The sequence below is a fragment of the Chrysemys picta genome, chromosome 15 (genome assembly GCF_011386835.1).
Source record: "Chrysemys picta bellii isolate R12L10 chromosome 15, ASM1138683v2, whole genome shotgun sequence".
NCBI lineage: Eukaryota > Metazoa > Chordata > Testudines > Emydidae > Chrysemys > Chrysemys picta.
The window spans coordinates 18247448-18273985 of record NC_088805.1 but is presented as its reverse complement, the minus strand read 5'-3'; the positions used below and the strand labels follow the sequence as shown (position 1 = coordinate 18273985).

General features: G+C 43.1%; 1 protein-coding gene across 23 annotated transcripts in view; it reads right to left on the bottom strand.

Moving 5' to 3' along the window:
• The window catches only part of TANGO2 (transport and golgi organization 2 homolog), a 79817-nt gene that overhangs the window by 29067 nt on the left and 24212 nt on the right, over window positions 1–26538 (bottom strand). For 15 of the 23 annotated variants that reach the window (XR_010592875.1, XR_010592879.1, XR_010592877.1 and 12 more), the window contains 4 exons: window positions 25759–25878; window positions 11387–11475; window positions 7035–7154; window positions 6158–6272 (listed from right to left, as the gene is read on the bottom strand). Coding sequence is in view for 18 of the 23 variants with exons in the window: in XM_065568463.1 (XP_065424535.1) it covers window positions 6158–6272; window positions 7035–7154; window positions 11387–11475; window positions 25759–25878 (444 nt within the window). In the remaining 5 variants the exon portion in view is untranslated. The remainder of the gene's footprint in view (window positions 1–6157; window positions 6273–7034; window positions 7155–11386; window positions 11476–25758; window positions 25879–26538) is intronic. The other 8 variants (XM_065568468.1, XM_065568470.1, XM_065568472.1 and 5 more) reach the window with 1 other exon arrangement.

The following is a 26538-nucleotide window of genomic DNA, read 5'->3' as shown; positions in this document are numbered from 1 at the left end:
GCTCAGGGCTGGGGCAGAGGGCTGGGGTGCGGGCTCTGGCTGGGGGTGCAGACTCTGGGATGGGGCCAGTGATGAGGGGATTGGAGTGCAAGAGGGGGCTCAGGCCTGGGGGAGTGGATTGGAATGTAGGGGTGAGGGCTATGGCTGGGTATGAAGGCTCTGGGGTGGAGCTAGGGATGAGGGGTTCAAGGTGTGGGAGGGGGCTCATGGTTGGGGTGCAGTGAGGGCTCCAGCTGAGGTGCGGGCTCTGGGGTGCAGGCTGCCCTGGGGCTGCAGCAGCTCAGGATGGGGGGGGGGGCTTTCCCAGGCTGTGGCAGCTCCGGCAGGGTGGGACTGGGCGGGGGGAGAGGTTCCTCTCTGTTTTGGGTTGGAGAAATAGTACTGCCACCCCAGCCCGCTGTCACACGCAGCTCCCCTCCCCGCAGGCCCTCTAGCCCAGCAAAGTTCAGGGGAAGGGGCCGCCAGTGGGGTACCCCCTGGCACAGACCCCCTCCCCCCCCACACACACCACTGCAAGCACCTCCAGCTTCACGGGCTGCCAGCCAAATGGGCAATTTTGCATGGGGGGGCTCTGCCTTCTGCCCCCTGCGCCCACAGGGGAGGCGCTCGCAGGTGGGTTTGAGCTTCCCATGGGAGGGGTAAAACCACCCTCGGCTGCATCAGCCACTGGAATTACGCACCCGGCCGAGCTCCGTGCATGGACACACGTCCCATGGACCATGCAGGGGATCAGCTATCACCTCCCCAAGCCCACCGGCTGGCTCCCAAGGCTGGGCAAGCTCGGGGGCGTGCCCAGTGGGATGGGGGGCAGTGGTTGCGGGGAGCCTGGGACAGCGTGGCACTCCATCCCAGGGGACGCAGTGGGGTGGCGGCTCGGGCACCTCCCACTAACTCTCAGTCGCTCATTAAACTCACCAGATGAGTTGGCTGCAGCACAATGGGCGGATGGTGGTGGGGCAACGCCACTGCTTGGCTCAAGGTTTTAATTCCTCTCCACTGCATGTAACCCCTCCTACCCCCTGGCAGTTCCAGCTGGGCTGGGGGAGGGACGCCTCTCCCCCCTCCGACAGGGCTGGGCTGGGTGAGGGGCGCCTCTCCCCGCCTGCCTGGCCTGTGATAGCCTGCTGCTATCTTCCATCACTGTGCTCTCAAATGAACTCACATTGGAAAAAAAATATCAAAGTGATCACTCTATATCTGACCTCTCAGTCCTCATCCTTAAAGGAAACCTGCACAACACCTTCAAAAAACAAGCCTGGCAGGTTAAATTCATAACTTTGCTAGACACTAAAAATCAAGGACTGAATACAGACACTGGATTTACGGTTTATTACAACAATCTATAATCCACTAACCCCACCACCACCTTTCTTCCCCCTTTCCCCTGAATGATTGGAAAGGTGTTAACTGGTCATGTCACCTTCAATGCCCCCTTGAAATATGAAAAGTCTATTATTCACTCAGCTCTGTCTGGAAGTACAATTCAGGAGGCTGTCACTACAGTCTGTAATTTGAGAGTCTTTCATAACCTATCAGTATTCTTGGGGTAAACTAGCAACAGATTTAATAAAGCCAGCTATTCTAGTTGAAAGCTAGCCAGATGGCAGTGAGCCGGGCGTGAGGCAGGGTGGAGGAAGAAAGAGGTCAGCAACTCTAAATACAGTACAGCTAAACAAAGCAATTAAAACTAAAGGGTGGGGAAGCCCCAGTGTGGAATAATGAACTTTGCAGAGTAGAGCACACCAATGGTGGAAGAAGGAGCACACACTAAGTGTCCAACTTGGTTTCTGTGTTGGGCCAGTTAGTGTGCGTGTGTTCAGAGAACAATATATGCATTATCTCAGCCACAACAAATCAGTTCACTAGTTTCAGCTTTAGTAAACAGCAATCTACTTTTGCTGTGGATTTAGTTTCCCTGATTTGCAGGTTAACAAAATCCCTCTTTATAACCAATCAACAAAGCGGAGTCCAAATAATGGTTTGAGTAGGGGGCATCAAACTTGTCAAAAACTGACTCCCTGATAAAGATACTGAGTCTTCCAGCTTTTGGTTTTCTTTTTATTAATTAGACCATTCAAATTACTGCTTGACGATGTTTGTGAGAGTTCAGCTGAAGATACCAGCAGACCTTTAAAACACCATCTCCTCTCACTCCAGCTGAGTGTAGGGGCTATTTGGTCCTTCATCTATTCCCTGGAGCAGCGATGTGGGGGATTGGTTTGGTTTTCACACATCTCTGAAGTGCTCACTTTCTCTTTCTACTGTTGCAGTTCTTAGAACCAGGTCATTTATCCCTAAACAGGAGCAGCAAGCACTGAAAGACTACTGGTATCTTCACAGCTGGAGTGAGTCTGCCTTGATAAAACATTTCTCCTTTTAAACTTTAATTGGCTAAAAAAAGTTCCATTTTCCCTCCCCACCTTATCACAGCAGTTTCTAAAATGAAAATAAATATCCTAAACTGGCAAGGAAGCTATGGTTTTGTGCACCTAAAGACCTTGAAAGTGTTTTATTCCTAATCCTTTATTTAAAAATGTCATGGGGGGGGAGGGGAGTGAGTGATGGTGACGGGATTATGACCAATGGAGGTCAGTGAAGTAGAGGGAACAATAATTGTAACAGTGTCACATTTGTTGACAGGCTTCTAGAAAGGTATAATGAACTTAATTCCAGCACCCTCTTCTCCAAATAAGAGTGATTTTCCAAACTTGTGCAGAAAGGAAGTTGGGGGAGGAGGATTCTGGTCTGTAGGTGGTAGGAAGTTTGGGAAATACAATGCTGGAGGGCTAGCCTTCCCTACTGGGGAAAAATTACAGTTGTGGTGCATTGTCTGTGATGTCTAATGATTCTAGAAGCAAGGAGCACACTTGAATGGAGTAGAGGATATGTACTATTAGATACCTTAACCTTTTATATCCTCTCTCTTGTGATAGGCATATTAAGTACATGTACCCATTACATATCAGTTAAGGTTGTCTGTATGTAACATATAGCACCACTTATGGTTAAGCTTGATCAATACTTATAAGACCCTGTTTTCAGTTGCTTAAAACTTGGCCAAACTGACCATTTAGGCTGAAATGTTCCATGCCAGGTATCTGCCTCAGGCTGGTTTGAGAAATTTCAGTGATAACGGTTCATCCATTTCTCAGAAAGAGATCAGGAAAAATATGTTTTGCCCAGGTTAAAAATAATTCTCACCATCATTTCCATTAAGTTCTAAAGATTCAATATTTGGAACAGGGACTTGTGGGTAAGGGGTCATCCTCGTGTCAGGAATGTGCTTTCTGCAGTCCATGAGAATCCACCCAAATTTGGCCAAGTCATAAGAATTTGAAAAAAATCTCAGTTTGCACATATTCAGTAGAGGGTAAGCAGCTTCTGGCAGATAGAATCTTTAGAGAATTTATCTGCACTGGACATGTTCCATCTCTTCACAGCTCCATTGAACTGTGCGTGTACCATCCCCTGGAGTAAATGAGCACGCTGCATCCTGGGGCTGAGCAGGCTTCTCCTGCAATTACTCCTCCTGCTATTAACTACGGCAGTGCTGGGGACCAGAATTGAGAAGCAAGTCTCTCTTGTGCTCTCAATGTTCCCCCAGCTGGCATCTAGGCACTATGGAGGAGGAGGAAGCAGTCACACTAGAATGCAGAGGAGGTTTGAGAAATTGGGGGCAAGAAGCCAGGGTGGGGCAGATAGGGCGGGGATGCAGGTCCATAAGGATCTATAACCACTATAGAACACTACCCAGAGAACCTGGAATTAAACCCAGGAGTTTAGTCTCTACATTTTTCTGCATCCTCAAATAGCCATGAAACTCACTGGCAAAGATAGAACATCCTTCCCCCGAAGTGACCAGTCCACACAGAGGATAAACAGACTACCAATGCCACTCTGTTAGCTCAAGTAGCAGAAGTCTGTGCTGTGGATCTGAAGGTCCAAACCCAGATAACCCAAGCTGGGGATCAATGTGGTTCCAACTAGATGTAATTTTTGTTTTCAAATTTTGGTTTAAACACACACACGAAATTACACCCAAAACCACTATGGTAATAAAACATTAAGGTTGCAAAGACAAGCACTGACCTTAGAAAATTCTTGTACAACCTTAATTCAGCCTCCTTGTGGGTACACATTATGATTCAGTCTTTAATTACATTCTCATGTATGACCCTTGGCTTATTCAGTGGACGGGAAGTTATTTGGTACTTCTTTTTATCCTCAACTTTCAGTGTGGTCCAATACCAACACATATGCTCTATGACACTCAACAAGAAAAGTACTGATCACCAGTACAAAATGTTTCTATTTTACTATTATTTATTATCCTCAAAGGGCAGAATTGATCCAACTTTTCTTACTAGATATCTATAAGGAGAAAGACTGTTTAATTGCATTAAAAAAAACAAAAAGCAAAACCACAACCAAATGCCAACACAGAGAATTTTAATGGTCTCCCAATAAAGTATTAATTCTATTGTTTCCCCATTGTGTCTACTTTGTCATCGTCTAGATTTACTGTTAATTCTATTAAGAACTGCTGAAATCTCAGTCACACTTGTTCTCCGTCTGGGTATTAACTCCACTTTCTCTGAGCAATATACACCGATAATAGCTATGAAATAATTCATATTCTTGTGAGTGCTAAACAACCATCTGAGATGACATATGAATTGTGTCTCAGTTTGGATTCTCCTCTGATCACTGACAATTCTTGTTTGATTCCTCTGATGCACGTCTTCAGGTAGCTGACTATTCAAATGATATTCAAGTCCTCATTACCATCCTCATTCCCCACTTATTCGAATTCTCCCTGTTCACCTGATCTGGTGACCAATGTGAACAGCTTTCAACTATTTCTTTCAGTTGTAAAGTAATTCCAGTTACATCCCCCACCCCCATTTATCTTCATCCTTTCATCTCACTCTTGAACTTTATTCAATATCTCCAACAGTTCTAAAATCTTATTTCCCATTATCTAGCCCTTAATTCCCAAAAGCACTTCCTTTAAATGGCTAACACTTCTACAGCCTTTCATCAGTCACATCTTCAGATACTCAGGGCTTGTGTATACTGCTCCACAGTTCAGACTACAGGGGTGTGACTAGCATTGTGCACCAAAGTGGTGTGCTGTAACTCCCCTGTGTGGATGCTGCAGATGTGAAATAAAAGGTTCCTAGTTTGCATTAATAGAGTCCTTTTCAAACAGGACTACATTAATGCAAATTAGCAACCTTTTAGTTCATGCCTGCAGCATCCACATGGGGGAGTTGTAGCATACCACTTTGGTGTGCACTGCTAGTCACACCACCGTAGTCTGAACTGCGGGGCAATGTAGACAAGACCTTAGTGTCTAACCATTGGCTTTTGCAGTTTGTGTTTTTCACTACTCATCTCATTTAATTGATACTGCCAGACTCCATCAAATATATTTTGCTGCGTTGATCAAGTTTCCAGGTTCTGAACACTGTTCCCCATCACTCCATTGCCCCGTCACATTGATTTCCTTCTGGGTTCTTATTTGGTTTCAGTGCTAAAAATCTTAATCCTGATCTCTCAGCTAAATTACTGCAGCTCACTAATCAAATCTTGATGTTACGCTCCGGTAGCTGTCAGTGTATTGTTTACAATAATGGTGTCTGTACTGTTAGGACAACGCTTTGTATTTGACTGGGTTTTTATTCCTGTGTCTTTATTAGCTTTGTTAAGTCAGGAGACCGACAGTATTTGTTCACATTAAATTGGCAAACCAAATCCTGAATCAGAATTTTTGTAGTTGTCCAGAAGTCTGGTAGTCAAAAAATGTATCACAAATTAAGGGTGGAAGAACTTAGGAAATCTTTCCATTGAAACATCTCTATTCTGTAAGAAAGAGATGCTGAGAGACGCACTACAAGAAATTACTAGATAATAAGACAGCCCTCTGGTTTCTGGAAGAAACAAAAATAAAAAGAGAACTGTAGAAAGTATATGAAATGGAGTAACATTCAGAACTTTGAATACCCATGCCTGTTAGTAAAAGCACAAGAGCTATAGCTTTTGCCTGTGACAAGCCACTATACTGTGATAATTTAGTGCTAATAATTCTATGCACTTCATTGCTTTCTTGTTTCTCCCTCTTCACCTTTTGATCTGTAAAGTTTTATAGACTTACCTCAAGTCGGCTGCTATTAAATTAAATCCATTGTAAAGGTGTCCTTCCGATGAAACTTTCTTCAAGTAAGAGAAGCTGTCCAAATCCGTAGTCAAGAAGTTTCTTACAAGTGCACCTAAGAAGAAGAGGAAGGATTTAGAGTTAGTTAGAATGAGTTGCATATGGAAAGTGAGGATAGCTAATCTGGCAAATTCAGTCAAACAAGCAGAACACAAGGCTTAGGATTCCTGTTATTGATGAGGGGCAAAATATGGAAATTAGGGTTTTCTATCGTGCTCACATTAAACCAATATAGAAATTATGACACGTATTTTTACTCTGAGGAAAAACCTGCAACGGATTTATGTTTGAGGAGCCTTCGGTATTAGATGTTCTCACATATTACCACTCTCCTCAGTCTTTTATTTCATTTCCTCTACATGTTCCTTGTAGCCCTGGCTTGGTATACAACTAATGTGGCTCATTTATTTGATCTATTTAATGTCATATTTTTCCACGGAAGGACCTCATGACCCTGAGTTTACAAGCAGATTTTTTTCTTTTACTATAAAAATATAATGAGAAAAAGTCTCCTAAAAGACAAAAATGCACATTTTTTCATTTCCTATTATGTTCTGCTCACAAAAGTGTCCTAGGAATGCATCAATCTAAAACACAGAGCTCAACCACAAGAAGTTTCAAGTAAGGGCTTGTTACATATTCTTCAGAGGAGGAGGACAGGGTGTACAAAAAAAGGTTTCTACAAGCCTTGTTAATAGCTATTATTACCACTTCATTGGATGAGAAAAGGGGGTTAAAACAGTACTTAGTTAAGGTTGTAACAAACATTCCATTATATAGTCACTCATATTTTCATTTCCTCATTGTGACGCCATACCTCTTCCCTTTGCATTTGTATCAATCTTCGGCTGCAAGTAGTTTGTCAAGGCAGCCATCTTGCCTTTCTTACTGATTCCAAGCCACGTCCCGCCTTCTCTTCCTTCCTCCATATCCAAACCTACAGCAAATAGAGGCATAAGCAGAAATAAGACAGATTCACTACTTTGCTGCTTCATCTCATTTCAAAAGCCTTAAATCACAGTTCCTTAATAAAAATTGAGTTTAGCTAGTGCTGGATAGATGCCTAGAGTCCCAAGCTTTTTTGTTTGTTTGGAAAGTAAAAATGAAATGAGTTAAAACTAAATCAGCATTTTGCAATTGTGCAATATTCACCATTTAATAAAATCACAGTGATGATAGGGAAAAAAGTCAGTAAATTAACCTAAACCAAGATTTAAAAAATTACGACTGTGTTAAAAGGAATATAACTGGGTTATGTAGAGCTAGAATATTTGTTAATTCAAATACAAATCTCAGGGAAGGATTAGCTGCTGTTGGAAGCATAGGGGCTTGTTGGGGGGTTCTGGATGCAATGGTAATGCCTGCAGGGAGGGTCCAGGTGAAGGTGGTTGGGGCTCAGCGTGTGTGTGTGGGCTCAATGGGGAGGTTCAAATGCTGGGGGAGTGGAGCTCAATGGGATGGGGATCCAGGTGCAGCTGGTTGGGGCTCGGTGGGGTGGGGAGCCGTCGGGGTGGTCCAGGTGCAGGGGCATTGGGGCTCAGTAAGGGGAAGGGGGTTCTGAGTGTGGGGGGGGGGGATGAGGCTCAGTGGGAGGGGCTGGTTATGAGGGGGGTCTGGATGCTTGGGGTCAGGTGGATGGGGGAGCAGCTCGGGTGCAGGGTAGCAGCCACCAGCTGGGTCTTCCCCAGGCCCACCTCCTGCCCCACAGTGATTGACCTCTCTGTTGGCTGCCCTGGGCACCAGAAACATACTGCTGGGGAGAGTCACAAGACCATTCTTGTGGCTTCCCTTTCCTTCCCCATCAGAAAGTAATTTTTCTGCCCAGATGGGCATGCACATGGGGTGACTCAGAAAATGACAAGGCAGAGCCGCTAGAGCATAGCTTTCTGAAGCATTGTAGCAAAGCTCTGCCCTAAATTTCAGGTGCTGGAGTGACACACTGGACTGCTACACCCCAGCTCAGATTTGCGTGGGCCTGGGTGCTAACTGGGTGGGCTGTGGCCCACCTGTGGGCTATACCCTTGGCATGTAATAGTTTTCTTGATGTCGGATCTGCACACAAGGCATTCCTCCCACTCTTCACTAGGGTTGCCAGGCATCGGTTTTCGACCGTTAAAAGTCTGGTCGGTGGCACAGCAGGGGCCCGGGGCTAAAGCAGGCTCCCTACCTGCCCTGGCTCTCTGCTGCTCCCAGAAGTGGCCACCAGGTCCCTACAGCCCTTAGGCGCTGGGGCAGCCAGGGACTGGGAAACTCCATGTGCTGCCCCCAGCCCGAGTACCGGCTCTACAGCTCCCACTGGCTGGGAACTCTGACCAATGGGAGCTGTTGGTGGCGGCGCCTGTGGACACAAAGGCACCTGGCTGCCCATGTGCCTAGTGGGCACAGGTACCTGGCAGCCACTTCCTCAGAGCAGCGGTAAACGCCTGCAGGACCCCGCACCTCCTCCCCTGCACCCTAACCTCCTGGCCCAACCCCGAGCCCCATCCTGTACCCCAAACCCCTCATCCCCAGCCCCACCCCAGAGCCTGCACCCCCAACCCAGAGCCCATACCCCCTCCCAACCCCCTGTCCCAGCCCAGTGAAAGTGAGTGAGGGTGGAGAAGAGCGGAGAGAGGGGGAGATGGAGAGAGTGGGGGGCACGGCAGGGGTGTTTGGTTTTGTGCGATTAGAAAGTTGGCAAGCCTACACTCCATTCCACTCAAATCATAAGAAAAATAAAGAATGAATATCAGCCATTGTAGCTATGATGGACAATGCCTGTAAGTTACGGTACAGTAGTACAGAACAAGCAGCAATGTTTTAAGTGTCAAGAATGATCATCAATATTAAGTGACAACAGGCAAGAATGAATTGGATATATTTACTTTTTTGCCTCGCTACTTTCATTTGAAAGAAGTGCATTATTAATTCAAACAGTATACTAATCAGACCTGCACAGATAAGCCCCTTGCACTGAACTGCCTCAAATAAAACCCGGGGTGGGGTGGGGTGGGGTGGAGGAAAAGAGTAAGACATCAAAAATGGATTTTATTATCTATTCCACTTTGCTACAGGCTAGTATTCAGCTAATGTTAGGATTTCAACATCTAAGTATTTTGTTCCTCCCCCCTGGCCGCCGTGTAACAAGGGAGGCAGCATCCAGAGTGTCTGGCAGGAATTTTGGAATGTCAGCCAGAATTTCAGAAAGCGAGGAAGCTGCAGTGCAGTGGGAGTAATTGATCCTCACAGACCTCTCTGCCAACGACAACACCACCACATAACATCAATGAAAATTCTTTGCAGAGTCAGAATGTTCTATTTAAACAAGGCTCTGTCTACTTGAGCCTCACATTTTTATATCGGAGAGTATGGAGAGGTCGTCAAATTGAAACTGTATTTAAAGATAGATTCTCTATAAAAAACATCAGCTAGACAACAGCCTAGCACAGGGGTGGGCAAACTTTTTGGGCCGGGAGCCACATCTGGGTGGGGAAATTGTATGCAGGGCTGGGGCAGGGGGTTGGGGTGCAGGAGGGAGTGCGGTGTACAGGAAGGGGCTCAGGGCAAGGGATTGGGGCAGAGGAAGGGTGCAGAGTGTATGGGAGGCTCAGGGCAGGGGGTTGGGGTGCAGGAGGGGTGCGGACTGCAGGAGGGGACTCAGGGCAGGGGGTTGGGGTGCAGGGTGTGGCAGGGAGCGCGGGGTATGGCAGGGAGCTCAGGGCAGGGGGTTGGGGCGCAGGGTGTGGCAGGGAGCGCGGGGTATGGCAGGGAGCTCAGGGCAGGGGGTTGGGGCGCAGGGTGTATGAGGGGACTCAGGGCAGGGAATTTGGGGTGCAGGAGGGATGCGAGATGCAGATGGGGTTCGGCCTCCGGCCTGGCACCACTTACCTAAAGTGGCTCTGGGATGAAGCGGCGCGCACCCGGGCCAGAGCAGGCTCCCTGCATGCCTGCCCTTGCCCCACGCTGCGCCGCTCCAGGAAGCGCTGCGGCCCCTGGGGGACGGAGGGGGTGGAGGGCTCTGCGTGCTCTGCCCTTGCAACGCCTCCAGGTACCTGGGGGGTACTTGGGGAGGGGGGATAGCTCAGTGGTTTGTGCATTGGCCAGCTAAACCCAGGATTGAGAGTTCAATCCTTGAGGGGGCCACTTAGGGATCTGGGGCAAAATTGGTCCTGCTAGTGAAGGCAGGGGGCTGGACTCAATGACCCTTTGGGGTCCCTTCCAGCTCTATCTCCATATACCTTCCCTGAAGCTCCTATTGGCCGCGGTTCCCCGTTCCCGGTCAATGGGAGCTGCGTGGGGCGGTGCCTGGAGGCAAGGGCAACACATGGAGCCCTCTGCCCCCGTGCCCGGGGGCCACAGGGAAGTGGTGCCAGCCGCTTCTGAAAGCGGTGCGGGGCCCGCGGCGCCATGGGGGGCAATCCCGCGGGCCGGATCAAAGCCCTGAGGGGCCGGATCTAGCCCGCATGCCATAGTTTGCCCACCCCTGGCCTAACAACAACAGCCAGGCAGAAAGCTAATAAACCAAAACAACTTTGGTCATTAGTCAAAAAATTTCAAATTGATAAGAAATGAGCCATACATTTTTAAAATTTCATTTCCTTGAGCCTTAAACAATTAAACAATTAATTTTAAAGTCATTGACTATTATTCAGCAATTCCATTTTCCAGAGAGTTATTCATGGTACTAAATAACTAGTTATGTTAGATGGTATAATGCATTTTCACTACACTGCTTGAACTGTGGCTTTTGGAGAACATATGATGAAGAAGAGTGAAGAACATTCAAGTAAGTTTTTTTTGTAGTCAACTAAATGCAACAAAACTCAGTGGACTTTATATAAAATGTGACCATGAGGTGTTACAGCTGATTTACAAATTGTTGTCAAAGTATCCATTGCATGGGTTTACTTAGGCTCTGAATCACTTCATTACAGAGTTAAGGTTTACAAACCACGCATTCAAGTTTTTAAGAAGTTACAGTACAGATTAAAGAAAACATACAAGATAGCAATACAACGAAGGCCTATGCCTCTTTCAAGCCCATAAACTGGTTTTCAACCATCACACGTGAGGACAAGTTCTCATCACCTTTAAATGTTCTTTTATTTCTAACAACGTTTTTGTAGATTTGCAAACAAAAGTACATGGGAAGAGAGATTCAAGACAAGCTTCCATTAAAAAGTTACATACCACTAAGGATCTCATTGCTGCTATCCCAAAAGTCTGCTGATTTTGATGGTCTGTTGTAAAATTCATCTCTATTAGCTGCTAGGATAAGCCTGTAGGACAAGAGGAAGACTATGAATTTCAGATGTTGCATACTTGATCTGTGCACTACTTGTAAATTTTTGTCGTCCTGTGGACAAAAAAGTAGTACATGGTCATGTAACTAAAGACTGTACATAATGCACAGGTCAAATTAAGGTTACACAGGCAACCTTAATTCTGGCATTTCTTAACTTCAGAGAGCTTGACTTAGCAACCTTAATCACATCCTTATAATGTAGTTTGTAATATATTATTGCATATAAAATTTATTTAAATATAGAATGAAGAAGGAAATAGCCTCTTTGTCTTCCATTCACCTTTAAATATCCAGGGCATAGATGGGATGGTCATTCTGTCTTAGACCCATCCCCAAAGTGAAAACTGAGCATCAAGATCATTTGTCTGAGTCTTACTTTATTGGTATGTGCGAATCTTTCATAGATAAGGTGAAGCGAAAGGGAAAGAGCAAAGCCTTGTTTCATGCCAGCCAGGAAATGTTACAAGAAGGCAGAGTTTGAGCTTCCTAGGAACAGTATAGAGAAACATTTTAATCCTTACTGAGATTTGGCCACTGCAGCAAACAAAATTCAGGAGGCCCATGGAGGCTCCATAATCAAAGGCTAGTAGGAGGTTAAGAAATACAATATGTAATTGAAAAACATTGTCAGGTGAAATTCTCTGTTTATATTTGGTAATAAGCGTTTCTCACTCTGCGAGCTCTCAGACTGCTGTGCTGTAGCTCTTGACATACTGTCTAAATCTAAATTATACAAGTTTAGCAAGTCAAACAAATATTTCAATAAACCATGCTGGATTTTACTAGGGCTTAGTGAAGATATAAAGATAAGAATTTTTTTCTAGCTATATGCACTGTCTTCTGTTTTAGGATTTATGTAGTTATAATTGGTGCTTGGAGACTTAACAGGCAAGCTCAGGTACATTTAAAATATGGCTAGATATGCAAGAAACATATGCAGCAAGGGCATTTAAAAAATGTTTTAGGCTTTGTGGGAAGACAAACCAGTCGAATTAAGAGACTACATAATTTCATGTCAGACAGGGTGTGAACACAAAGCAGGGTAGGATATGAAAAGTCAATATGGTTAGATTGCCTCAGAGGAATCCAGAACAAGTACTCTGGCTTTTTTAACCTTTAAAACATGACTTCTCTCAACACAATTATTAAACCAATACGCTCATGTACAGTGCATTCCAATACCCACTGGATCATCCCACACTGCCATTTCATCCCCGTGCTAACGGTGAAGCGCTGGAAACAAAATGAAAGTTTGGGCTTCTGTGTCTGTGCATCAACATCTTTTCTGACAAAAAGCCAATAACATTTGCTATTGCTAATAATCTTTGGCAGTCAGCATTGGAAGCTCAACCTATTGTCTTAATGCAACAACTACACAAACTAACAAATACACAAACTAACGAGCCTCAAGAATAAAAAACTGGAGTTGGCAATAATTACTCCATGTCTATATTGAGAATCAGGCTATTAAGATTATCCAAACTTCCTATAGAAATGCAAGTATGCAGATTAGCTTCACTTTAGCATTGTTGAGCTCTTCCCTATCCATAGGGCCCTACCAAAATCACGACCATGAAAAACGCATCACAGACCTGAAATCTTGTGTGTGTCCCCCCCATGAAATCTGGTCTTTGGTGTGCTTTTACCCTATACTATACAGATTTCACAGAGGAGACCAGCATTTCTCAAACTGGGGGTCCTGACCCAAAAGGGAATTGCAGGGGGTCAGAAGGTTATTTTAGGGGGGGGGGTCGCAGTATTGCCACCCTTACTTCTGTGCTGCCTTCAGAGCTGGGTGCAGGGCCAGCTCTAGCTTTTTTGCCGCCCAAAGCAAAAAAAAAAAAAAAAAACACTGCAGGGGGGCTGGAGCGGCAAAGCAAAAAAAAAAAACAAAAACAAAAAAAAACCCAACAACAACAAACACCTGCGGGCTGGCCAGAGCAGCAAAGCAGGAAGAAAAAAAAAAAAACAACAACCTGCAGGGCGGCTGGAGCCAGGGTGCAGGGGGACTCCCTGTGCTGCAGACGTGCAGCGGAGTGCGCGCCCGGTTTAGTGGAGGAGTAGGGGAAGGGAGTCGGGGGCAGAGAGAGAGGGGGGTCCAGGGCTTCAGTGGGGCGCTCGCCCCGCAGCCCCTCCCGCTGCACCACCTGCCGGGAGGGCTCTGTGCCGCTCCGGTCGGCTGGGAGGGAAGGACGCGGGCTGCCCTGCCGAGTTTGCTGCAGGGGGCTCCCCTCCTCTGCGCCGCTGCCCCCTACAGGGCGGTCGGAGCGGCAAACCAAAAAGAAAAAGAAAAAAAAAAAAGGGCAGCCGGAATGCCGCCCCTTGGAATCTGCCGCCCCAAGCACGAGGTTGCTCGGCTGGTGCCTGGAGCCGGCCCTGGCTGGAGTATAGCAGCTGTTGGCTGGGTGCCCAGCTCTGAAGGCAGCGCCCTGCCAGCACCAGCGCAGAAGTAAGGGAGGCAATACCTTATCATGCCACTCTTACTTCTACGCTGCTGCCTTCAGAGCTGGGCGGCCAGAGAGCGGTGGCTGCTGACTGCAGGAAGCAGAGCAGAGGCAAGAGAGGCAATACCATACCAGGCAATCCTTACTTCTGCGCTGCTGCTGGCGACGGCGCTGTCTTCAGACCTGGGCAGCTGGAGAGCGGCGGCTGCTGGCTAGGAGCCCAGCTCTGAAGGCAGCGCCGTCGCCAGCAGCTGTGCAGAAGTAAGGGTAGCAGTACCATGACTCCCCCCCACACAATAACCTTGCAAACACGCCACCCCAAACGTTTTTCGGTCAGTACCCCTACAATTATAACACTGTGAAATTTCAAATTCAAATAGCTGAAACAATAAAATTTACTATTTTTTAAATCATCTGACCGTGAAATTGACCAAAATGGACAATTTGGTAGGAACCTACCTATCCAATATGATTTTTTTCTGCTACAGATAAAATCAAGTATCATCTTGACAGTAGAACTGGTTTTGTTAAGCAGAAAAATCAATATATAAAAGGACTTCCCATGTACATACATAATGTGGGATAGGAGATTCTTAAAAATAAAGTGTCACTGCTTACTAAAAATGAATAGTTCCTTCTTCACAGAAAGCCCTAACTGTTTAAGCATAACTTCACAATGTTTTTACCCACCTACCAAAAAAGCCCACACAAGCTAACACCACTAAATGACCGCAAATAACTGCCTTCTTCATGCCAAAGCAAAGAATGGGGGGAACAAAGGCCCAATACGTTTAGTGTGAAAAGTAGTCAAGAAGGAGCAAATTCTTAAGTATTTTAAGGGTGATCTCGGAGACAATTATTTTTAATGTATTTGTTCGTTATAAAGTAATTTCAGTGATCCACAAGAATCCTTTATTCTGAAAGCAATTAATTCACTGGAATATAGGTACAATGACTACTAATGTTTGTAAACCATTTATCTAAGCCAGTTTTATGTTCAGTATTGTAGCTTTAATACCAATTACCATTTGGTTTGCCAATAACATTAGCTAATTTCTTTCAGACCTAGAAAAACCAAAATTATTCCTGGTTCTCCCTCACCCACCAAAACAGAAATAGTCTCTTGGCAGCTTATTGGCACTGTGTAGGTTCAGTGTATTTGTTTTTGGTTCAAAATCTTATTTACTGCGCTTATTTTAGCATTGTGTTGGTCCCATAAGCAGAACTGTAGGAATCTGTGGTATCTTGAAATGGTCACACAGAGGCAGAGAGAGAGAGAGAGAGAGAGAGAGAGAGAGAGGCAGGCACATGTCCTGCAGTAGTTATCTTGGTTTCCCTTCATTAAAAAAAAAGTCAATAGGCAATTTAAAGTTTCATTGTAGTTTTTAAATGTATTGAGCACTTGCACTACCAAAAAGTAGCATTCCTGAAAATCTAGAACAGATTCAGAAACATTTTACAAGTAGAAGATGTGTGCAATTAGCAATCTGTAATTCTAAGTAAATGGCACTATAGGGAAGATAGAATTATGAGTTGTTAGATTCACATAAGACTCCCACTGTGGTGGTACTAACAACATATTCTGCTGAAACTCAAGCCTTTGGTGAGAAGAGTATAGCCCAGAGGTGGGCAAACTATGGCCCAGGGGCCGCATCCGGCCCTTCAGACATTTTAATCCAGCCCTTGAGCTCCCGCCGGGGAGCAGGGTCCGGGACTTGCCCCGCTCGGGAGCTCCAGTTGGAGAGCGGGGACTGGGGGCTTCCCCGCTCTGTGCGTACCTTGGCTCCTGGAAGCAGCGGCATGTCCCCCCTCCGGCTCCTACACATAGGGGCAACCAAGGGGTTCTGCACTCTGCCCCCACCCCAAGTGACACCCCTGCAGCTCCCATTGGCTGGGAACCACGGCCAGTGGGAGCTGCAGGAGCGGCGCCTGAGGACGGGTCAGCGTGCAGAGCTGCCTGGCTGTGCCTCCGCATAGAAGCCGGAGGGGGACGTGCTGCTCCTTCTGGGAGCTGCTTCAGGTAAGTACCGCCTAGAGCCTGCACACCCGATCCCCTCCCATAGCCCTGATCCTCCTCCTGCTCTCCGAACCCCTTGGTCCCAGCCTGGAGCACCCTCCTGCATCCCAAACCCTCATCCCCAGCCCCACCCAAGAGCCCACATGCCCAGCCCGAGCCCCCTCCCCCACCTCCTGCCCCAGCCTGGAGCCCCTTCCCACACACTGAACTCCTCATTTCTGGACCCACCACAGAGCCCACATCCCCACCCAGAGCCTGCACCCTCTCCCGCACCCCACCCCCACTTTTGTGAGCATTCATGGCCTGCCATACAATTTCCGTACCCAGATGTGGCCCTTGGGCCAAAAAGTTTGCCCACCCCCAGTATAGCCCATCCCAGAAAAAGTGAAAGTGTCTTACATGGAATGCACAAGAGTGCTCTTATCTACACACAATCCTTGCATTAAATCTTGAATTATTGATTCTTGCATGCCTTGTATAGGTGGATAGCCCTTGCACTTTTGCTAGTGGAAAAGGGGAGTTTACAATACATCTACTGATTCTGTATCTGTAGGGCTATTTATTGGTGCTTCACTTTCATAAACAGTAAACGTACTTGCATATTTAAAAGAGTGGAGCCCATTTTGTTTGTAAAAGTTTATATAAAGTCAGATCTCTCTATAGAGAAAGTTATTGGCCCACGTAGTCCATTCCTTCCTTTACATCATATACAACGCTCTTAGGCAATTGCACATCTATATTTTTTACACACTGACCTTTGCTTTAAAATAGTTATCTACCTCTATATCAAATGGATGACAATTATTGGAATGTGACAGAGTCTAGAACCACTCTTAATAATTCTCCCTGGTTCATTTAATGACCTTGCACTATATTCTCTCACTCCACAGAACAGATCACATCCCTATCTGTAACAGTTTCCCTTGTGCAACCTCAACCACCAAGTATAAGACGTTTATGTATGAACCCTTCATCATGAATTAATCTAGTTACCCCTCACTATATCACGCTGCTTTACCTGATTGCCTTTTAAGTTAAGTGTCTGAAAACATTCTTAAAGTTCTGTATAAGATTTTGGAATTCTCCTTCCCACACAAAACTTGTTCCCTTTATACATACATGTACATTACCACTGCTGACTTTCCATGCTGCAGCTGTGCACTGTGACCTACATACAGCATCTTCCTACTATTGCTCACCATCAGCCATTTTGCCTGGGGTTTTTTGTTGTTTTTTTTAAAAAGAGAATTTGGTATAGACTGTACTTGCCCCATTCTTTCCCACTGTGTCACTTGACATTTCATGAAAAATGAAATGCTAGCTTCTTGGTAAATGTAGATTTCCTTAGCCTTTTCAAATATTCCTATTTCAATATCTTCTTCACAGTCACCTTACTACTTTGGGTTAATCAATTTTGTACACTGGCGGCCCTATGCATCTAGTTCCATTTTCAAAGTCACTTCACAATATATGAAACAGAACTGGTTTCAAAATAAACCTCAATAAGATCTCACTTGTTTGTTCTGTGTAAAAATTTACTGACATTATATGTAACAAGTTTCTGGACCTCCTAACATTTTAAATCCCAAACATGAGTTGCTAGTCAATTTCTGTGTTAAAATACTACATGGAAAGATTAAAATGGAGATAAGCTAGGAAGCGCAGAGAAATTGTAAGTTAATGCTACAGTGATGTCCTTAATGAGAGCACGACGCTTAATTATTTACAGAGAGCTCACAAATCCCAGATGAAAAATACAAAGTATATGTATTTTCCTCTTTGAATGCCACTTAATTGCCATGATAATTCTTTGACTTTAGTGTCGCATAGTGTCTTCTCTTCTGGATATTTCTACTCTAGAATCTTAGCTTAGAAATTGTCATCTTGCTTAGATGTAAATGAACTCTCTTATATACATTCATAAAAATGTATTTTATATAAAAATAAACAAACATATCTAGCTTTCAAAGCTAAATTGGAAGCAGTGGTTTCCTGAAGCTCCAGCTAGTTTCAAAAATTCAAGACATAAAACCATAGTTTGTTTGTTGAATTGAAATGCAATTTAAAATGAAACCTCTTAAGACTTACCAATAAATCAATACATATAATAGAAACTAAAAGTTTAATTCAAACACTACAGAGTGCTGCTAAAATTAAAACATGTTCATTTTGTCTCCTGTAACACACTAATCATACAAAAAAGGAGCAATTTAAATGACCCTTATGACCAAATAAATTATATCAATCCTAAAAATAACTAAATATTTCAATTGGGTTAAGATTATGTAACATTTTAATGTGGCGGCAGGGAGATGAAAACATGACAAATCAGTCCATTAAAGCAATTTCCTGTGATATAATTCAATTCCATAATAAAAAAGATTATGTGATTATAGCTTTGAAGCCTGAAACCTGTAATATTTATTCGTAAGATATGCATAGTGTAGTTAGGTAAGATGTGATGCCAGCACGCCACTTTTTATTATAGTCCAGGTAGGCATTCCCTAGCATATGATACAGTGCTTCAGTTACACTAAAAGAACAAAGTAGCGTGGATATAAAAAGACTGTAGACAAAGGGTACAAATAAAGGGCAAATCAGCAAGTTCTGAGGTGCAACAGGGCAGAGGTCTAATAGCGTGACACAAAAATCCACATTAGGCTTTGTATTTAATTCAGTACTAATAAAAGCTGTCAGACAAACCGCTCCATAAATGAAGTTACTAGAATGTAAAATCCTCCCAACGGTAGTGGTGAATGCATAGGTGCTTACTTTTATTTTTCCCAGGAGTGCTCCACCCCTCTCCCAAGGCCTTGCCCTGGCTCCACCTCTTCCCCCCCCTCCGTCCCCTCCCAGAGGCCCCTTCCACCCACCATCACTGTTCTGCACCCTCCCGCAACCGCTCCCTGAGCTACCAAACAGCTGATTGGAGGTGACACCAAACAGCTCTGGCTGGTGGATGCTGACCACCCACTATTTTTTTTCTTCCATGAGTGCTCCAGCCCCGGAGCACCTACAGAGTTGGCACCTATAGGTGAATGTGTTTATTGCTTGAGAATATGAACTGTAGATAATAGCCCTGCACTGGTTATGGGGGAAAATGAACAGGCCAATCCAACAAGTCTCCTCAGCCTTTTATTTCTATTAAACTAGATACAGTACATCTATTAAAAAAGAATTTTAAGGTCAGTTATGACAGATTAGTATACGTTTGCATGTAACTATATCAATCTGATTTTTGTAAAAGCCATTTTGAGTCTAACTGTTTTGTGCCTTCACATTGGCTCTGTAGACTCCTCATGGAGCTGAAACAGGTGTCAGGAGTAATTCTGGCACCTAGTAGAGGCCTAACAATAGACAGTCATTAAACCTTGATGACCTTCAATTGAAATGGAAGCACCCACGGACAAAGAGCTGGCTACCATCCACGGAAACCCTTTCTCCTAGGTGGGCTGGTAACTAAGCAACAGATCACCTGACAAGGGGCTGAAGGTTATAAAAGAACTAGGTCTGCTCTGAGTAACTCTCTCACTGACCAGAACAAAAGAGAGGAATGAAGCCCAGGAGAGGAGACCTGGCACCCTGTAAGGACATTGATCAAATTCTCAAGGAATTTTTCACTTGACCAGAGCTCAAAGAGCCTGCTACAGAGTGGTGAGGAAACAGAATGGCATACGAGTATTTCTTACTCTGCATGTATATCTGTTGGGCAGTCTAAAATAAAGAATGATTAATTTAGAAATCTCTCTGTAAAGTCTCTCTTATTGGTTTCAACTATTGAGCGATCCCACAGGGTTAAACAGAATTCGAGCACCCACTAGGGTGGAGCTCGGAGGAGGGTGTGGTTAGGCTACTGGGGAGCATGGGGAGGTTCAGCACTGATCTTGAGGACTAGGGGCAGCTGGACCCAAAGGTCCTACTTCCAGAAAGTGGGGCCAGACAAGATCTGTGCCCAGGAAGTGAGCCCAGAGGCCAAAGAAAGAGGCAGGGTGGAGCCTACTCAGATCCAGGGAAGCTAAACGCACATGGACCCAAGCATATGGGTCCAAACACAACATGGTGAGCTTAGCTGGGCCTGTGACAGTGATACATTCCCAACATGTTAGCACATCACAAGAAAATCTTGACAGTACACTTTTTCAGAGAACAGAAAGAATATCCTTTTTAACTAGCATTTTTAAACATGAGAATCACTTATCTCAAATACACATTAGTGCAAGTTTTAGTCATTTGACCTGCAATATGGTGTAATCCACTGGTATGAACCATGGAAGAGATCCATTTCAGACAGTCCTTCGACATGCTGAAACAAGGTAAAGTGCTACAATTTCCACTGCAAGTATTTTTGTAAGTGCTCCAGAAAAATGTCCGCATGTTCTAGAACAGATAAGATTATTGTTACTTATTGCAGCACTCTAGAGCCAAATCTAAAATTTGAGACTGTGTTGTATTACAAATCCCAATTTTCATGGGTTAAGATTTGGTATTTGAAGTGATGTTAAGAACAACCAAAACGTTCATGCACACTACACTTTTTGAATGTATCTACAATGTGGTTTCCAAAGGTGTCTTAATGAAAAGCATCTAAACAAAGTATCACATGGACCTCCTGGAATAATCTTGACAAGTTCTCATGGATCTTTTTCAGCATTTGGACACCCAAGCAATAAAAAGACAGCAGTCGAAAGGTGAGGAGAGCTGAAGTAGTGATTTTAGACCAAGCATTTACCCAAAGTTACCCAAAAGTACTTTAACATTTAATGTTCGCAGTAGACACAATAGGGCAAGTTAAGGTCAGAACTCAAATCTGACCTGGCTTGCTTATGTAGTCTTATTTTGCGATTAGAGTTTAAAAAAAAAAAAAAGTGTGCTCTCCTTTAAATTGCTTTTAGAATGTATTTAGTGCTTGGAAAAGATGCCAGATCAGCAGGCCTAGAGAAATAAGTCCTCTATTAATACACAAAGATAGGCAGTGCCATTACAATATCTGTATGAAGCCCCACCACATTGCTTCTACTGCCTGAACAAAAATGGACAAATTCCAGAGTGCCTTTTGGCTAGCTAAGAATTTCATCCAGATTATAAATGGAAGAGAAGGTGTATTTTCAGTGTAGTAGCTACTAGGGCTGTCAAACGATTAAAAAAATTAATCACGCAATTAATCATGCTGTTGAACAATAACAGAATACCATTTATTTAAATATTTTTGGATGTTTTCTGCATTTTCAATTACATTGATTTCAATTACAATACAGAATACAAAATGTACAGTGCTCACTTTATATTTATTTTATTACAAATATTTGCACTGTAAAAAAAGAAATAGTATTTTTCAATTCACCTAATACAAATACTGAAGTGCAATCTCTTTATCATGAACGTTAAACCTACAAATGTAGAATTATATACAAAAAAAATAACTGCATTCAAAAATAAAACAATGTAAAACTTAAAGGCCTACAAGTCCATTCAGTCCTACTTGTTCAGCCAATCGCTCAGACAAACAAGTTTGTTTACATTTACAGGAGAGAATGCTGCCCGCTTCTTGTTTACAATGTCACCTGAAAGTGAGAACAGACGTTTGCATGGCATTGTTGTAGCTGGCGTCGCAAGGCATTTACGTGCCAAACGTACTAAAGATTCATATGTCCTTTCATGCTTCTACCACCTTTCCAGAGGACATTCATCCATGCTGATGATGGATTCTGCGCGATAATGATCCAAAGCAGTGTGGACCGACGCATGTTCATTTTCATCACCTGAGTCAGATGCCACAAACAGAAGGTTGATTTTCTTTTTTGGTGGTTCACGTTCTGTAGTTTCTGCATCAGTGTTGCTCTTTTAAGACTTCTGAAAGCATGCGCCACATCTCATCCCTCAGATTTTGGAAGGCACTTCAGATTCTTAAACCTTGGGTCAAGTGTTGTAGCTATCTTTAGAAATCTGATATTGGAACCTTCTTGTGTTTTGCCAAATCTGCAGTGAAAGTGTTCTTAAAATGAACATGTGCTGGGTTGTCATCCAAGAGCACCATAACACAAAATATATGGCAGAATACGGGTAAAACCATGAACCAGGAGACATACGGTTCTCCTCCAAGGAGTTCAGTCACAAATTTCTTTATTTATTTTTAAATAAGTATCATTAGCACGGAAGCATGTCCTCTGGAATGGTGGTCGAAGCACAAAGAGGCACATGAATATTTAGCATATCTGCCATGTAAATACCTTGCAATGCCAGCTACAACAGTGCCATGTGAATGACTGTTCTCACTTTCAGATGACATTGTAAATAAGAAGCGGGCAGCATTATCTCCCATAAACATAAACAAACTTGTTTCTCTTAGTCCTATTTCTTGTTCGACCAATCACTGAGTGGACTTTTAGGTGCTAAAGTTTTACATTGTTTTGTTTTTGAGTGCAGTTATATAACAACAAAAAATTACATTTGTAAACTGCACTTTCATAACAAAGATTGCATTACAGTACTTGTATGAAGTGAACTGAAATACTATCTCTTGTCATTTTTACAGTGCAAATATTTGTAATCAAAAGTAATAAAGTGAGCAATGTACACTTCGTATTCTGTGTTGTAACTGAAATTAATATATTTGAAAATGTAGAAAAAGTTCCAAAAATATTTAATAAATTTCAATTGGTATTCTATTGTTTAACAGTGCGATTAATCATGATTTTTTAAAATTGCGATTAATTTTTTTAATCACATGAGTTGACTGTGATTAATTGACAGCCCTAGTAGCTACCAATCCTATCTCTTTGAAACTAAAAAAGTTGTGAACCACAAAAAATATTTTGTGCTCCCCTTCTGGCTGTACAATTAATTACTGCTATTATGTTAATGCACAGAAAAGTGTTCGGGCACTGAAAGGAATTATGAAAAGTGCATTTTCTCTCTATTCAGAACACAGGGAAGAGAACAAGACTGGCAAGGAGTATTTTGATTCAAGCTTTTTAAAAAGTATTAGAGTGTGGAAATGCAAACAAGTTAAGCATTTTAATGTATCCAACACTATCACTTTAACATAAGAAATTTAAACATATGACCCCTCCAAAAAGGGTGTTATGGAGGCAACCTGGGCCTAGCGATTAGGGCAATGTCCAGAGAATCAGGAGATCTATTATTCCCAGTTTTGACACTTACAGGGTATGACCTAGAGGAAACCAAGGAATGAGATGAAGTGACTTGTCCCTGTAAAATAGGGATAATGACACTTGCTATTCTTTGTAAAACTGAGATTTAGGGATAAAAAATACCAGGAGAGCTAAGTATTATTGTTGATCAACATTTAAAATCAAAATTTTGCCTAGCGTTTTTATTTAAAGGTGCCAATGAACATTGAAGATTGGTGACAAAAAAAAAAAAAAGAAGACGTATTTCTTCCATCCTTTTCTCACGAAAAAAAAATTAAATGGATTAAAAGTACATTTTGTGTTAAAAAAATAAAATAAAAAGACTGAGCCAAGCGTGACAGGTTGGACCCTCTGTCCAGGATGCCACCTGATGTGCTGGGGTTCCACTGAGCCCGCCGTTCCACCAGCCTGGGCTTCCTCACTCTGTCCTTGCTATGCCAGGCCCTCAAGCCTTCTCTAGCACAAATACAGGTAAGGCCACACCCAGCTGCAGACAGACTACGAGCAGCTCTGTGTGGGAGGATTCAGTTCAGGACTTTACCCAGCACTCACGTGCATACCTCCTTTGGGGTGTAAACCCAAAATTATACTGTCTTGTTCTGTATAGAGAGATCTGTACAGCATAAGCTCATAAAAATTGCCCCCCTGCCTCAATGTGGAGGGAGATATGCACAGCTCCCCCCCCTACCCCCCCAGATATGAATTGCACAAACTGGGTTTTAAAACAAATTTATTTACTATAAAAGGTAAATTTTAAGTGATAGCAAACAGAACAAAGCAGATTACTGAGCAAATAAAAACACACAACCTAAGCTTAATTCACAAAAGAAACAGGTACAAAATGTAATTTTTCATCCTAAATGTTGTTTTTGGCAGGTAACAGAATTTCTGCAGCTTAGAGTGCCAGTTATTTCTCTTTACAGACTAGACCCCTGTCTCAGCCTGGACTCAGCCCTTGCCTTTCCCCAGTTTAGTTTCTTTGTCTCTTCAGGTGCTTTCAGCAGTCTTCCTCCTTGGGCCGCAAAGCAATGGAGAAGAGCCCTGACTGACTCACTTCCCATCCTTAAGTAGGATTTACATAAGACAAAAAACCTTTTTTCCAGTGGAAAAATATCAGCAGTATCCAAAATGGTACTTTGGTGACATCATCAGATGACCCTGCAGTGTCAAAGCAACGTCTCAGGAAGATGGGAGATTAGTATCTTCAAAGTTCTATTGTCCTTCTTAAATGGCTCATCCAGGCTGATTGCCTACTGTCTGGTGGGCGTTCCCCCAAGTACTCACACAGTTGTAATTGTTACATAGTCAATATTCCTAACTTCAGATACAGAAATGATGCATCTATACAAATTGGATAATCACATTCAGCAAATCATAACCTTTCAAATGATATATTTTATGCAAGATGGGTCATGTAAGGTATCTTAGTTATGCCATATTCATATCATAATATTTCTAGGAAGAATATGAGGTATAGCATCACACCAAGATCTTGTATATTTTGAGCCTAAAATTATTTACTGCACATTTATATAAAAATTAAACATATTGGAAATCCCTACATTATACTGAGTACTCCGGCTGACTGGTTTGAGCAATCCAAGAGAAAAAGATTTCAGTAAAATTAGGTAACTCAGCAGAATTTGGGCCATAATGGATCAAAAGTTCTTTCCTATTTTGACACTGAAAGCCAGTTATTTTCCTGCCAGCAATCAATAGTTCCAAACTTCGCGTAACTCATCGCAAGCAAATAAATATTACTTTAAATATAGATTGTGGCATAAAGTTCGCTTGTCATATAACATTCCAAATAAGTATGATTACAACATAGGCCTGGGGGATTGCCCTGGAGGCATCATCAAATTGACACACCTGCCTTTTGCTATCAACATGGATAGAGAAAACAGCCGAAATGGATTGGACATATTAATTCAATACAAGTCCTGGGATTCCTGACAATCCTATTTACTTTTAAAAATTCAGATGTGCACAAGATGCAGACAGAGCACCGTATGGATAATTACGTTTTTAGTTCTCAATTCCTTTGTACCAACAGAGCTATAATAATTTTCTTTTCAACATAAAAAGGGCAGAGACATATTAATACAAGTCTAAAATTATTTGTCCAATATTTGACTCCACAGATAGTAAACAGATCCATATATGTTCTTGTGCTTCTAGGAACGATATGCAACAGTTAGGGTCAAGTGGAACCAATACATTACGCATAAATAAAATAACAGTAATACAATGCTAGTAGGCATGGTGGCAGAATGGTTCAGGTGCTCAGCTAAAATCCTAGAAGTTGTTGGTTGGAGTCTTGCTTCATCACCTCCTTGCTTCATCACCCAGCTGCAAATGGGTACCTGGATCCACTGGGTTAGGGAGTCAACTGTGGCATAGCTACATCACTCTCTTGCGTACTATTGGCTATGGAAACTGTGCTGAATGCAGCTCAGAGCAGACTGACTTTTTCCACTTAAAAGAGATGTAAACAACATCATGGAGTGTTGGCATTATACCAGCACAATTTGAAGCACTTGACTCTAATTTGAGACTAGGCATTATTGCCCAGTGTTAAAGTAAAAGTATCAAACTAAGGTTGAAAAGAAAAGCATTTTTGCTTTAACCACAATTATGATTACCTGTATGCATTTTTTGAAACTGGACGAGGATCAAACTTGAAGAAAAGTATGCACATGGGTAACGGCTGGTGAAGTCTTGCTTCTTCTGAAAGGGTTAGTAGAAGGTCATATTGCAACAACCTGTGAACAAAATAAATGCAATAAAGGAAATTACATTGCAATTTCCAGAAGCATAACCTTACATCCATTCTGGAGTTTAAAGTTCCTGCAGTTCTCATTAACAGCACTGCATATTGAAATCAACAGGATTTCAATGGCATGTTTGTCTTAATGGATGGTTTGTCTGCAAAATTCCTCACTATTGTCACTTCAAGTGTTGCTTAAATAGGAATTAAATTCAGAACTTTGGCAAAAAAACAAGTGACAGGAGAATATTGATATATTCTAGGAGCAGTACCTAGAGCACTAACTTTCCTGCCAAAACAGGGAAGACCAAGGTTTTATCTCAGAATTTTCTACTCGTTGCCAGTACAGTGCAACAGTGATGCTCTTTGGTCTGCACCAACAAATCTGGCAAGACATTCTTGTCAAGGTTTTTTCTTTCAAAAGCAAACTTAGAGAAGCACACTCATGTATACTGCAGAAGCAGCTGGGAAAAGTGTAATCAAAAGTGTTTGACGAGAAACTAAAAGCGCTATCTTTTCTGTAGAGCTACCTATTAAAAACTGGGGGGAAAAGAGGCGATGTAGTAGAGGGGGGAAATATCAGTGGCAACAGAGTATATATTTAATGGAGTGGGAACAGAAGTACATTTCGATGAACACTGTTTCCAGCATTTCC